We start from the raw sequence: 13,392 nt of genomic DNA, 5'->3' as shown, positions 1-13,392 counted from the left end.
TTACTTTCTAATTTAAAATAGTTGATTTAAAATGCAAATGGAGGTGTCACCCAAATACATTAGATAAGCATTCAAGTATTTTAAAAGAAAAAAAAATAGCAATGATTAAAAGGTGTAGAGTAGGGAGGAGACATGAGAAGCCTGGAAGGAAGAGCTTTTCTCAGTTTCCCAGGCATTTCCGGTCCCGTTGGTCAGTGCCAGCAGTACATGGTCCCGGCCTGTCGCTCTCAACACCAACTGTAGTTTTCATTGAGGTGACAAATAATTCTATTTATCTTCTGCGCAATAATGTTTGAAAATATTTACAGTTTTTGTTTGGTATCACAGAGTGGCTTATAAAGTTCAGTGCTTTAGTTTATTTTTAAATTTTTAAATTTTATTTTTGTGTGTACATGTGTGTACATGTATGTATGTGTGTCTCTCTGTGCATGTATATGTCTTTGTGTTTGTATGTGCATGTATCTTTGTGTGTATATGTGTGCATGTGTGTGTGTGTGTGTGTATCTTTGTGTGTATATGCATGTCTCTTTGTGTGTGTGTGTGTGTGTGTATACAGCTAAAGGTTAGAATAGGCATTGGATCCCTGGGGCTGGAGTGACAGGCAGTTGGAAATTACCTACCATGGATGCAGGTAGCTAAACTCAGATCCTCTGGAAGAGCAGGAAGATCTCTTAACTGCTGAACCACCTCTTAATCTCAAAAGGTGAAGTTCTTTAGAAGTTTTGTATTTAAAAGATAAGTATTGCTGTTGTCACACTGTTGAATTACTGAGTCATTTCTGGTTCCCACATTGTACAGCTTTTTCTTTCTTTAAGGTGAGGTAAAACTATTTTTTCTTTTCATTCTTATCTCAAGCACCACACTTAACTGCGGTTTTCCACTCTCCTCTCCTCCCAGTCTCTCCTCTACTTCTGTTGTCCCCCAGGTCCACTCTTCAAGTTCACTTCAAAACAAACAAACAAAAAAACAGCAAGCTACCCAGAGATATCCACTGAACATGGCATGACAAGCTACAGTAAAGGCGAGGCCCAAACCCTCACATCAAGACTGGATGAGGCATCCAGGAGAAAAAGAGCCCTGAATGAAGGCAAAAGACTCAGAGACATCCCCCGCTCCTAATTTTGGGAGTCCCACAGAAACATACAGCTACACAACTGTAGCATATATGCAGAGGCCCCAGCTCAGACCCATGTCAGCTCCGTTTTTCACTTCAGTCTCTGTGAGCCCCTGGGAGGCCCTGTGAGCCCCCGTGAGTCTCTGTGAGTCCTTGGAAGCCCCTGTGAGTCTCTGTGAGCCCCCGGGAGCCCCTGTGAGCCTCCGTGAACCCCCTTGAGCCCCTGTGAGTCCCCGGAGTCTCTGTGAGCCCCGGTGAGGCCCTGTGAGGTCCCCATGAACTCCCATGAGCCCCCGTGAACCCCCGTGAGCCCCTGTGAGCGAGCCCTGATTAGTTGGTTCTGTGGGCTGGGTTTTCCTGGTGTCCTTGACTATTCTGGCTCCTACAATCCTCCCTCCCCCTCTTCAGAGGGGTTCTCCTGGCTTTGCCTAGTGTTTGGCTGTGGGTGTCTGCATCTGTTCCCAACAGCTGCTGGGTGACACCCCTCTGATGACAACTGGGCTTGGGCTGCTCACTTCTCTATCAGTATAGGAAGATATAATTAGAAATCATTTCATTGATTTTTTTGTTTGTTTGTTTTTTCACACTTTGTTCTTTCCTGGGTCTCTGGGTTGACCAGCTTCTGCTTCCTGCCCTCCGTACCCCAGGCTATGTCAGGGAGACTGCTAAGAGAGTTTCCTGGTCGCAGGAGAAGGCCTCATCTTCTTGATTACAGGGAGTCAGTCACTGGGGTCACTCTCTTAACTACCATGACATTCTGCTGCACTAGGTTTCTATATCCCCTCCAGATGCTCCCCCATTCCAGTTGTCTCTCCCAGGACTCTCTCCCTCCATTGCCCCCACCTTACCTGTCCCCAGTCCCCTGACAACTCTATTGTATGTCCCCTCCCCAGGGAGCCCCAAGCCCTCCTTGCTACTCTCTGGGTCGGTATATTATATTATCCTTCACTTTACTGCCAATGTCCACTTATAAGTGAGTGCACGCCATGTTTGTCTTCCAGGGTCCAGGTTACCTCACTCAGGATGATCTTTCCTACTTCCATTCATTGCCTGCAAATTTCGAAATGTTATTGTTTCGAATACCTCAGTAATACTCCATCGTGTAGATATACCCCGTTTTCTTCATCCACTCTAAAGACATCTACGCTCTTTCTAGTTTCTGGCTATTATGACTAAAGCTACAGCGAACATGTTTGAGCAAGCACCAATGGGGTAGGGTGGAGGAGCGTCCTTTGGGTACAGGCCCAGGAGTGGTATAGCTGGGTCTCGAGGTAGACTGATTCCTAACTTTCAGCGCTACTTCTTTGATAAATGAAGTTTCTTTTTATCATTCCCAATGACATGTTAGTGGGGAGAAGGAGCTAGCTTAAGATAATTTTTAGCAAAATCATTTTAAATTATGAGGGATCATATGTCCCTAACATACTTTTTACGGTAATAATGTCTTATATCTGACAATTTTGAAGACTGTAAAGGCTGGTAGTTTCCTTGACTCAGCATCATCTTTATTAATATATTATCCTTTATAATAGGCAGCATATTCATTATAAATTCAAATGAGAAATATGCAAATGCGATTTTGAATGATTTATCCTATATTAAATGCCTGGTTTTTATCAAGCTGTGTTTAAATTACCTTAACAAAAATAGCTAATATGTTAAACATTCACACTCTGTTCATTTAATCCTCACATTATGAATGTGAGGCTTACATAAATCAGTAGCTACTTGCCAAGAAGCTGCGTAACCAAGAAAAGATAGAGCCAGTATCCCTTTCTTCTGTTTATTTAACAAATATTTACTACATACATGCTGTGTGTTAAGAACAATCTTAAGCACACACTAGTGACAACATTAACAAGGTTCATGGTTGCATGCTGTGTAGTTTGTCTTCAGGAGCCTTGTTCTTCAAGGATCTACTATGCTGTCTAGTTTGCATATAGCATCACATAGCTACTTTATAAAGGCCTTGATCCATCCCTTGCTTTATAGACACGGTCCTGAGGCAGCCTTGAATAAAGTATCAATCTCAAAGTTCCATGGCTGTCACCCTACCGAACTATTTCCAGTATCCCATACTACTTGTAATATGTAAACAAACATAACCAGTGTGAACTTCCCTACTACAAATGCTTTTTGTTCCGTACATTTCTTGACCAGAAATATTCTCTCCCAGAGGCCAAATGTTCCATAGAGGAATGGCCATGGGGTTAGTCTCAGCTGACATGCTTTGGGAATCCCATTAGAGAGTTTCTTTGTTTGGGAGTCAGTTTAGTTAGTGACACAAGACAGGCTGCTAGTGCTTTGGCAAAAATAAATAAATAAATAAATAAAAAAGAAGCAACAAGAACCTATTGTTTACTACCATCTTCAAGAATGGTGTGGGCATCATGGCACCCTAAATAATGCATTTCTCAACAAAGGGCCTTTGCACTGGAAACACATATGTGGAAAATGCTAGCGTTGCATCTGGTTTTCAAATCTGTGTAAGGGATGAAATTGTCTTTAAACTGTAAACACACACACTGTGTTTCCTCTTTGTTGCTATTTCTGTTACGTTTAAGTAAATCATCATTAATCATGTCCAGCAAAAGAAGAAGAAGAAGAAGAAGAAGAAGAAGAAGAAGAAGAAGAAGAAGAAGAAGAAGAAGAAGAAGAAGAAGAAGAAGAAGAAGAGCTTCCCACTTGCTACAAGATAAAATACTCTGGGGATTTATTGTAAAGAAATAGAAGCCTTTTTTTTTTTAACTTGGCAACATCAGAAAAACACTTCCTCTTCTAGGATGGTATATTACTTCCAGGCATAAAACTTGTCTTGAATTTGCTTTTTATATGTTTTATAAAAGCAATAGATACACTTCAAATTTTTCCTTTCTCCGTGTTTTCCTGTACCTGCACAAGAGTTATGCTTAATCTCCAGCCAAGAAATAAGTATTTTGGGCAAAATTTTACAAAATGTGTATCTCTAATAGGGAAAAGCAATAACTATAATAAAATTTCTTTTAAAAATGTTTGCTACATGCACGAAAAGAAATGTGATATGAATTCACATGCTCATAAAATAAGTTCTTTAATAAATAGTATTACAAAGCAAAAGTATCCAAAGTTAATTAGGAGTAATAGATATCCAAACAATTATATATATTGAGCCTCTAATAGTTCCTTTTTGAATAATAGTACTGAATGAAAGTCTTTGGAAAAATGAGATAATCCTGAGTTGTTTAATTTTGATTTGTTTTTGCTATAATATAGGAATAAATTCATATGCCTTAAAATAACTCTCATTTAGATTTTAATAAAATACAGTCAACATCTCTGTATTACTTTTATTCTGAAACTACACAATGGCTGCTTTTTAACCCTGCACATTTCAAGTATCTCCTGGGAAGAAACATTGAATTAGCAGCACTCCTCAAATTTAAATTGTAAAAGGAAGCCATCCCAGAATTCATAGACTACAGGAAACCTTGTTTTGGCCCAGCTGACAATGTATGAGAGAGTCAGAATAAGGGGGAAAGAAACGGAACAGAAAGAGGGGGAAGGAAAGGACGCCTTGAAGATGAGTGTGATGTGAGTTGCTCTTAAGGATTCATCACGGATACCTAAGAATGGGATTTGAATCCTGACTGGAGGAAAACAAGAAGTGTGGAGGAAAACAAGAAATATGTAATGGGGGAGAAAGCACAGTACAAACTACAGAAAAATCCTTAAGTTTTGCTCCAATGAATACCTGTTTGTAGCATTTTCTGCTTAACTTAATTTCTTTTTGACATTACATGGACTTGAACCTAAGGTCTTCCGCCTACTCCACAAACACTTTCCCACTGAGCTATATCTCCAGCCATTATTTTAGTACAGTCTTTAACTCCTGAGACCTAATATTCATATTCAAATTGCACAAATACGAATTCTTTAGAGAAATTTATCTTAGAGGGAAGAAGTCCGATGTGAAGCATTGAAATGTAATGTGCCAGTGACTTGGATCGGGAATTTAACTTGACTTCAGGAAGCACACTATTGTGGCGGAGTTATGGGCGCCTGCTCTCTTACGCCTCTATGCACATGCAATTTAATATGGCCAATGCCTGCTGAGTACAAGGCATTCAGCACTTCCAGGTGGATTAGTGATTACGACCTTCAAGTTGGATGAAAAGTATTCTTCCAAATGACTGGCAGGAGATTAGACTAGATCCCTGATAATAACCACTGGTGGAGGACAGAAACGTTCCTACGAGAAACAGACTTGGAAACAAGACACATGTCTTCTATCTGATCATCAAACACATGAGTTTGGAACTCCTTGAGTCTGGGCTTACTCCCCCCCCACCCCGTCCTTTCAATTCCGTGTTCTAGCCATGTAACCTTGGACAAGTTAGCCAGCGCCTCTCAACCTTTGCTCCTGCATCCCTAAAGTGGATGCATGACGATTTTCAGCCACAAGGGAACAATCAGAAGTGAGAGGCGGGCTCTGAAGCTTTGTCTCAGCATGACTGCAGTGCCATCAGTAGCTTCTCCTGTTGACATGAAACATGTTTTGTGTGAGAAGATGAGATGTTATTATTGAACTTGAGGCTTTGCCAGCTGGGCGAAGGCTAAGGTCACAACATGTCTGGGCACTCCCGATCCACCCATGGGTCAGTCTGTGCAAACCTTCCAAGGTATCTTGATAGGAATTTAAACTAGAATATTTCATTTGAATGACACCCCAGTTCTAGCTTGTTATAATCCTCTATAGCTTATTATAGAACTCGGTGTGTAGTGTAACATTAGGTTTTTGGATAGATAGGACATGCCATGCATTTCAGATTTTCATCAAGGTTATTAAATATGACATCAACTAAACCTGAATAGCTATTGATTCTTTCATGAACACTTAGCTTCATCTATAGAAACATGTAAATTGGGACATTACTATGATTCAAAGCTCCTGGAAATATATGTACCATTTACCCACTAGAATAAGAACAGTCTCTGCGTAAATGGAACTTAAATAGGTCCATCTCCATTAAAGCACGGTATAAATAAGTCCATTGGTGAAAAGCACAGTGTAAGATTATAGTGCACCAGCATTTCCTTTTAATGTCATTTTTCGTGACACACATCTTGGATAGATACAGAAAATTGATGCCAAGCACCTGACTCTGTCCTAGCTAGGGAAATGAAAAGAAATGCCTTCCTTGAATTTAAGAAGAGATAGCATCCAGACTGGGGGGAGGGGGGACTCTCGATGATTCCATTTTGTGTGGTTTCCTGCCCAGCATTAAATCCTATCCTCAAATGGAATTATTAAGGTCTAAAATACATAAATGGAGGGAAGTAGAAAAGCTATTTAGTGTGTTGTCTCCCAAAGGCATTAAAAATATCCCCCTTTGGAAGGCATCTTGGAGCATGCAAATTACAAGGCTGCTGAGCGCCACTATTGAAAAATACTGTGCTGTGTCTTCATGTGATGTTTAAGACAATTACTGGAGGTAACTACTACCCACATTTCTTTCAGAATCATTTCTGAAGTACAGCTAAAAATACTGTTAACTATAAGAGACTCAATCTGTCAAAATGTATTAAAGTGACACACTGCTAACGCTAGTTCAACCCGAAAATCCATTCCGTAATGAAATGCTTTATATAAACTCAGCAAGGCTGGGAGCTCGCAGCTCTTTCCTAAATTAGCCAGTGTTTGAGACCTAGGCTCCTGTGGTATAGAAATGGTAATTTGACTCTGGTGTTGGAATACTAATGGCCCCTTAATATTTATCCATAGATATATTTGCTTTTACGAATATGTCTAAAGAACTTGGAAATTACTTTTCTCCAAAAGAGATAAAGAATTTAGAAAAGCCAAGTGTGGGTGAAATGGGGGGACATTCTGCCTCTTGCCTATCTCTCAATGCATTCCCCTACCTGATTCAAAATGGATACTGATAAACGTGTAAATCCCCCCAACACACACACAAGCACACACAGGCACAGGTGCACATGCGTGCTTGCACATACACACACACACACACAAGTGCAAGTGCACATGCACGCACGCACATACAGACACACACACGCGCGCACACGCACACGCACATACATACACACACACACACAAGTGCAAGTGCACATGCACACACGCACATACAGATACACACACACACGCGAACATGCACACGCACATACAGGCACACGCGCACACACACAGAGGCACCTGTGAACATTTCAATGAGGTTCTCCTCTGTCATAAAACATTGGCCTACCTAGTGCCTGCTTTTTGATCCCCACGTTCAGAATACTTAAAACCCCTAACCTCAGTTAAGTGGAAAGTAATGGATTATGTTGATATCTGGCTAGGACCAGATGATCGTGTCCACAATAGTTTCACCCCCTCTTGAAACTTGATAATGTGGCAACACCAGATTTACAAAGGTCAAACTGAGGGATGGTAAAAGCCAGCATACTTACTAGATGATTTATTTATTGGTCGACTTCACAGACATTGCCTGATTAAACCATTAGAGTCCCATCCTGATAGATGCCTCTGCAGCTGATCGCTTACACAGCTGATGAAAGTTACAGGTAGGGGCCTCACATGAATGACTAAAGAGAAAGGGGATTTCCTCGACATCTGAATTTCATAACTCACAGATCATAATGTCTGTGCTGGTTAGCACTGGGGATATTTTGTTATGCTTTTTGTATTTTTGTTTTATTGACCTTTTTTTTTTTTGTCAACTTGATACAACTACAGTCACTGGGAAACAGCAGGGGAATAGCTTCAGCTGGGGGATTACCTCAATCAGAATGGCCTGTGGAAATCACATACCTTGGGCATTTTCTTGATTAATGACTGACAAGAAGGCCCAGGGAAGTCAGAGCAGTGCAAAGGCTGGACAGGTGGCCCTGGGTATATAAGAAAGTGGGCTGAGAGAACCACCCAGAACAAGCAGTGTTCTCCGTGGTCTCTGCCTCAGCTCTGGCCTGAAGCTCCTGCCCTGACTTTCCTGGATGAGGGACTGTGACAGAAATGTAAGCCAAACAAAGCTTTTCTTCTCTGAAGCTGCTTTGGGCCACAATACTCATCTTAGCAATGGAAGGCAAAGCAGGGTATTATGCTCAAATCAGAGACCCCTCCTTAGAAGCAGATGCACAAAGGTCATCTAGAAAATGCTGCTTGATTGGTTTCCTAAAGTCCAACTTGGCTACATCCTCCCTTTGTGGTGCCTTGAGATCTCCTTTGTGAAGTAGAAAACAGTCTCAGGATTCGCTTAATGACTGTACTCTGTAGGAAATTTTTCTTACCTTCACTTCCAGTACCTTTGATTGTCTGGCTGATTTCTGAGACTCTGCTATAACTGGAAAGAAAAATATACAAAATGTATGTCTTGATCTCAGTGTAGCTATTAGGACCACTGTGATCTGGACCTAAGGTCTACTTACCCTGTTCTTCCCTCCTATGTTTCTTTAATTGCTCTTTTCATTGTTTCTTGTATAAATCTCATACTTCCCAGTACTTTTAACTTTGCCTATCCTCTTCTGAAAGACTTAACAGATACTAAATTCCTCATTATTTGTCCATTGATCCATGAGTCCCCACAATACATCTGTCCAGAGTCAACTGTTCAGTTCTAACCATCAGGTGAGGCATTGAGTAGTCCCAAATTATAATGTGCAAGCATCACCTGGATAACCTGTTAATGACAGAATTTGTAACAACTGGCTGCCTCCCACAAATCATATTTCACATACCCTGCAAAAACCAGTACTGGTAGTTCTGCAAAGACCTGCCTTGCTAACAAGCCTGCCAAGTGATCCTAACACACGTGATGCTAGTAGGATCCCTAAGAAAGTCTCAGAAAATCTCTTTTGCTTCTAGATTTCTGAAGTTAGAACAGGAAATATTTTTTCCCTTCTAAACAAGATTTTTTTTTTCTTTCCTTTCCTAGAAGTTCCACTTCAAAAACATTAGAACGCAAACATTTTTATCTACTCCTTTCCTGGCTGGGATAAAAGTATTTAGGAGTGAGATAGCTTAATGTGGGTAAATAAAACTGCTATTAATCACGTTTGGAGAAAAATGTAGGAATCTCAGGAACACGCTGTAATTTGCATCACTTTTGTTCTGCCTCTGCCAGCTCTGTGGTTAACAAAAGCAATTGTTTATGAAAAGGGCAGATTTAAGATGAAAATGCCACTTCTGCAAAAGGCAGGAAACTGTCAGGAGTGTAAGGGCTCTGCTCTCCCAACTGGAGAATCCTGTATTTGTAATAAATTCCTTTCGCTCTGGATGAGTTCTGCATTTTCAATGAGGTTAACTTGGCAACATTCTAGTTGATTTTAATAAAAATAGCTGCTTTGAGGACAGGGAGCTGAGGTTGCCAAATTTACAGCTGCCTTGCACAATTACTCTTACACCTCCTTCAGGGCTACTTAGAACCAGTAAGCAAATTAAGTGTATCGATTGCAATTTTGTTGGACTAACCGGGCTTTTTTTTTTTTTCTCAAGGAGTAAACTTGATTCCTTTTAGTATGTGTCTTTTCAGAGTGATCTCTTTTCTTTTCAGCCATAACACAAAGACAACATCATGGTTGGATCCGCGACTTGCGAAAAAGGCTAAGCCTCCAGAAGAGTGCAAAGAGAATGGTAGGTTATTAAGTTTTGATCATTTTTTACAGCCGTGCACTTTGGGGATGTTTGCGATTCTTAAAAGGGGTTCTTATGTAAAACGGCAGTGGTCTGGCTGAAACCACTTCCAAATGTAATATTTACAGCTCAGATAGAGAGTGAACCCAGCATGTCAGCAGGGCCATGTGGCTGACTGTTTCTCCCCCGAGGAGATACTGCCGAATACCCCATCTTTGTCATCTCCGTGGGTTCTATTTGACTTCTGGCCGGCTTCCCCCACCTACTAAGGACTTTTTGTTTGCAATATGTTTGTCTGAGGATTCTGCGCTTTCAGCTAGAGCAGCTATGACGCATAGAAAAGCAATATTGCAGAACTGTAAATAATACTCGGTGTTCCTCTCAAAGGCAACAACATCCTGCCAGTTAGTAAGGAATGGGTATTAAAAAAACAAGGTTGTATTCTATAAACAGGCAGTTGTATAAAACAAATAATTGAATGGGCATCATAGATGATCCTTACCACTTTCAAGGTCCTAGAAGAATTGCACATACTTGCTTTAAAAAACAACGGACATTTGTATGTATGAGAAGAATTTTTAAAAATAACTTAGGGTACCAGATGAATCCAAGCCATGTTTGTAAATTAGTAAATTACATAGATGAGGTCTGTAATTGAGGATCTTTGCAATTTCTAAAATTATTGAGTTAATTAATGTAAAAGAGTTCTTATCATTTACTTAAAATAAATACCTATACAGATCTAATGATTTATTATTTGACCACATTCATAGACTTTTTAATCAAAATTTGGAGCCCTGTATGGAAACATATCACTGATGGGCACATAAAGTTGACAAGAGTAATGGAGAATATTTAGACTTTAAAAAAAAAAGTTTGTTTTAAGTAGGAAAAAATGCTCTAATTCTCAAAGCTCTTTGTATTTTTTTTAACAATAACTCTAACTTCCTGAAATAATATTAAGGGTTCCTATTATAAAATCAGGATAAATATACTATCAAGTTAAATTAAAAATTCAACTGTACGTTCAGATAAATATATATATGCATATATATATATATAACCAATTTTAACCAAATCTATATTTAGTTTTCCTTTTACAGAATTATACCTGTTACTCTGTTTTAGAACACAACTGTGTATGGATATGGCCTATAGCATCATTATATAATGTGAATTTTTTTAAGTACAACTAGGTTACATTGCACTGACAACACTGAGACATGTATTGCAAACTGTGATAGAGTGTAAATTAAAATGACCTCACGTGCTATATGTAAAAAGTTACACCTTCTTAGGCCACAGCTGCATAACCTTAGTATGTTCTAATTAAAGTGAATCTAACAATTTTTCTATCTGTGAATACTGCTCTTCTCAGCTCTTTGGCTCCTTTGAGTTGCCCTTTTCACTTAAAATAAACTACTAAGATCAAACCTCTATGTTCTGGGAGACAAGTAAAACCAACAGCTTCCATTTTACAACATTCCACTGTTAATTTTTTACACATCTGTATTTATCTGGGTTATCTGATGGTAGATGCCCAAATGTAATGCCAGTGCCCTAAAACCGTATGTCCTTGAGAAATGAGGTCTAGAAAACACTTGGTCAGAATGTCTTAGTGCTTGGCTGGTACTGTTGGTTTTCATTTCCTAGAAAATAATTCATAGAACTTCTATATATTTCTAGGATGCTGGGCATTAGAAACTCACATTTATTTCATTGGATCACTACTATTCCAGATATGTAATTTATGTTTTCTTGTTAAGAAAAGTGCTTTTGGGTAATACTGCTTTTTTGTTTGTTTTCCTTTCTTTAAATAAAAGAAATTACTACTGATAGAGTGTTGAGGGATCACTTTTGAATCTGCTGATTAAGATAGTTAGGCATCAGTTTCAGCTCAGACACGAGAGACTGGTGTAGTAATTTTCTGAATTCTGGAGTGTGTGTAAAATATCTTATCTACAAACTGTAGGTCATCCACATGGTGATATCCTTCTCCAGATAAGATGCTCCATTCCTCTGCCAAGCAGAGAGACTCGTTGTCAGTTGCCATGATCCAATCCAGAACAGAGCCAATCTGAAGTTGGATTGATTTCTGGTGAGATGCGGTCAATCTCTGGTTTGTCCTCATTCTCAGTGCAGTTGTGTGCCAGAGTTTTCAGCTAACATCCTAATGCAGTTTGGCAAAGACTCTCTGCAAAGGGGCCAGGTGGTATAGTTTAAGCTTCAAAGGGCACCTCAGCCTCTCTGCACCAACTCCTTCTGCTACAACAGTGAAAGGGAGTATGTGGCAGTCATGAGTATGTGCCAATAAATTCTTATAGACCCAGAAGTGGAGCTTCTGCATGCTTTCATGAAACAAAGTAATTTCACTTTTTTCTTAACTATTTAAAATGTATAAACTTCACTCGGAGAGTGTACAAAATTAAAGGTGGGCTGGGTTTGATACCTAGCATAAATTTCAGTCTGTCTCATCATAGGGGGCCTTTTCTCTTGGCACATCTTGAGCACTGATATTTCTAAACATTTTATTCTCAAGACTGTAGAAGAGTCTAGGCTATTTTTGTCATTATTTGTGGGTTTTGTTTTCAATTTTCAGGACTTTGAGCTTGGCATTTGTGTGTGTGTGTGTGTGTGTGTGTGTGTGTGTGTGTAGGCTCTGCAGTTGTCCAATTTTAACAAACGTTGGGGAATATTGTTGAAGGCCTTGAAACCAGCTGTCTGTATTCTGTGTCTCCATGACAATCTCTCAGGATTCCCATGCATTTTGCACATTTCCCTTACCTCCATCAAGGCCTCTCCTCACAAATCAGGTCTGAACTCAGATTTTTAAGATTCCCCAGGTCAATATGAGGAGTTGAAAATCTTCCTGCATCTCACCAGGTTCCCCCACTACACAGAATTTTAAACATTCTATCCAACCTACAGCCTACCAGTCACATGTGGCCAAGGACAGCTATAAACAAATACACAATGGAAACCTACTCAGACAGCATATGAGAACTTTAATGAGGTGTGTTTGTGTGTGTGTGTGTGTGTACTTTCTAGATAACCATATCATGCTGCAATGTCAAAGGTTAGGTTGTTCTCTGACCCCTTTCAGCCTTGAACCCAGATTTTCACATAGGTTGAACCTACCTCACAGGAAATATTTCAGTGTGGTTATTTTAAAATGGGGTTTTGAGGGGGAGAGATAGGGCCTTACTACATAGCCCAGTCCAGTCAGGCCTCAGCCTCACATTCCTCTTGTCTCATTTTTCTAAGTGCTGGCATTATGGGTATACGGCACCATAGCAGGCTCATAAACTCTCTATGTTAGTGTTTTATGTGTGGATGGGTATTTGCTAAGGATCTGTTAATATATACATCTTCACATCTCTTAACGCAGGTGCTTAGTTTCTTGTCAGTTATAATTGGAAGCTAAGCGAAAGAAAAATGGGAGGGGTTCTCAACTGACTTAATGACCCTTCCAAAGATAAAAAGGCCAATAACATATTTCTTCTTGCAATGGTTATCCATACCGTTCATGGTATCCCCGTCATGGGGATAAAGGATGGTCTGACTTGAACATGTATGAAATAAATGTTTTTTTTTTTTCCTGTTTGCAGGAAAGCAATCACTTGGCCCTTTTAATCTGAAAGCTAACACACCCACT

General features: G+C 39.8%; 1 protein-coding gene across 2 annotated transcripts in view; it reads left to right on the top strand.

The window, feature by feature from the left end:
- Positions 1-13,392, top strand: part of Magi2 (membrane associated guanylate kinase, WW and PDZ domain containing 2) — a 1,455,128-nt gene that overhangs the window by 969,827 nt on the left and 471,909 nt on the right. For both annotated transcript variants that reach the window (XM_052173111.1, XM_052173110.1), the window contains exon 6: positions 9,658-9,737. In XM_052173111.1, coding sequence (XP_052029071.1) covers positions 9,658-9,737 — 80 coding nt within the window. The remainder of the gene's footprint in view (positions 1-9,657; positions 9,738-13,392) is intronic.

Source organism: Apodemus sylvaticus, chromosome 2 (genome assembly GCF_947179515.1).
Source record: "Apodemus sylvaticus chromosome 2, mApoSyl1.1, whole genome shotgun sequence".
NCBI classification, from domain to species: Eukaryota; Metazoa; Chordata; class Mammalia; order Rodentia; family Muridae; genus Apodemus; species Apodemus sylvaticus.
The sequence above is the reverse complement of the archived record's forward strand: the minus strand, read 5'-3'. Positions and strand labels throughout refer to the sequence as shown.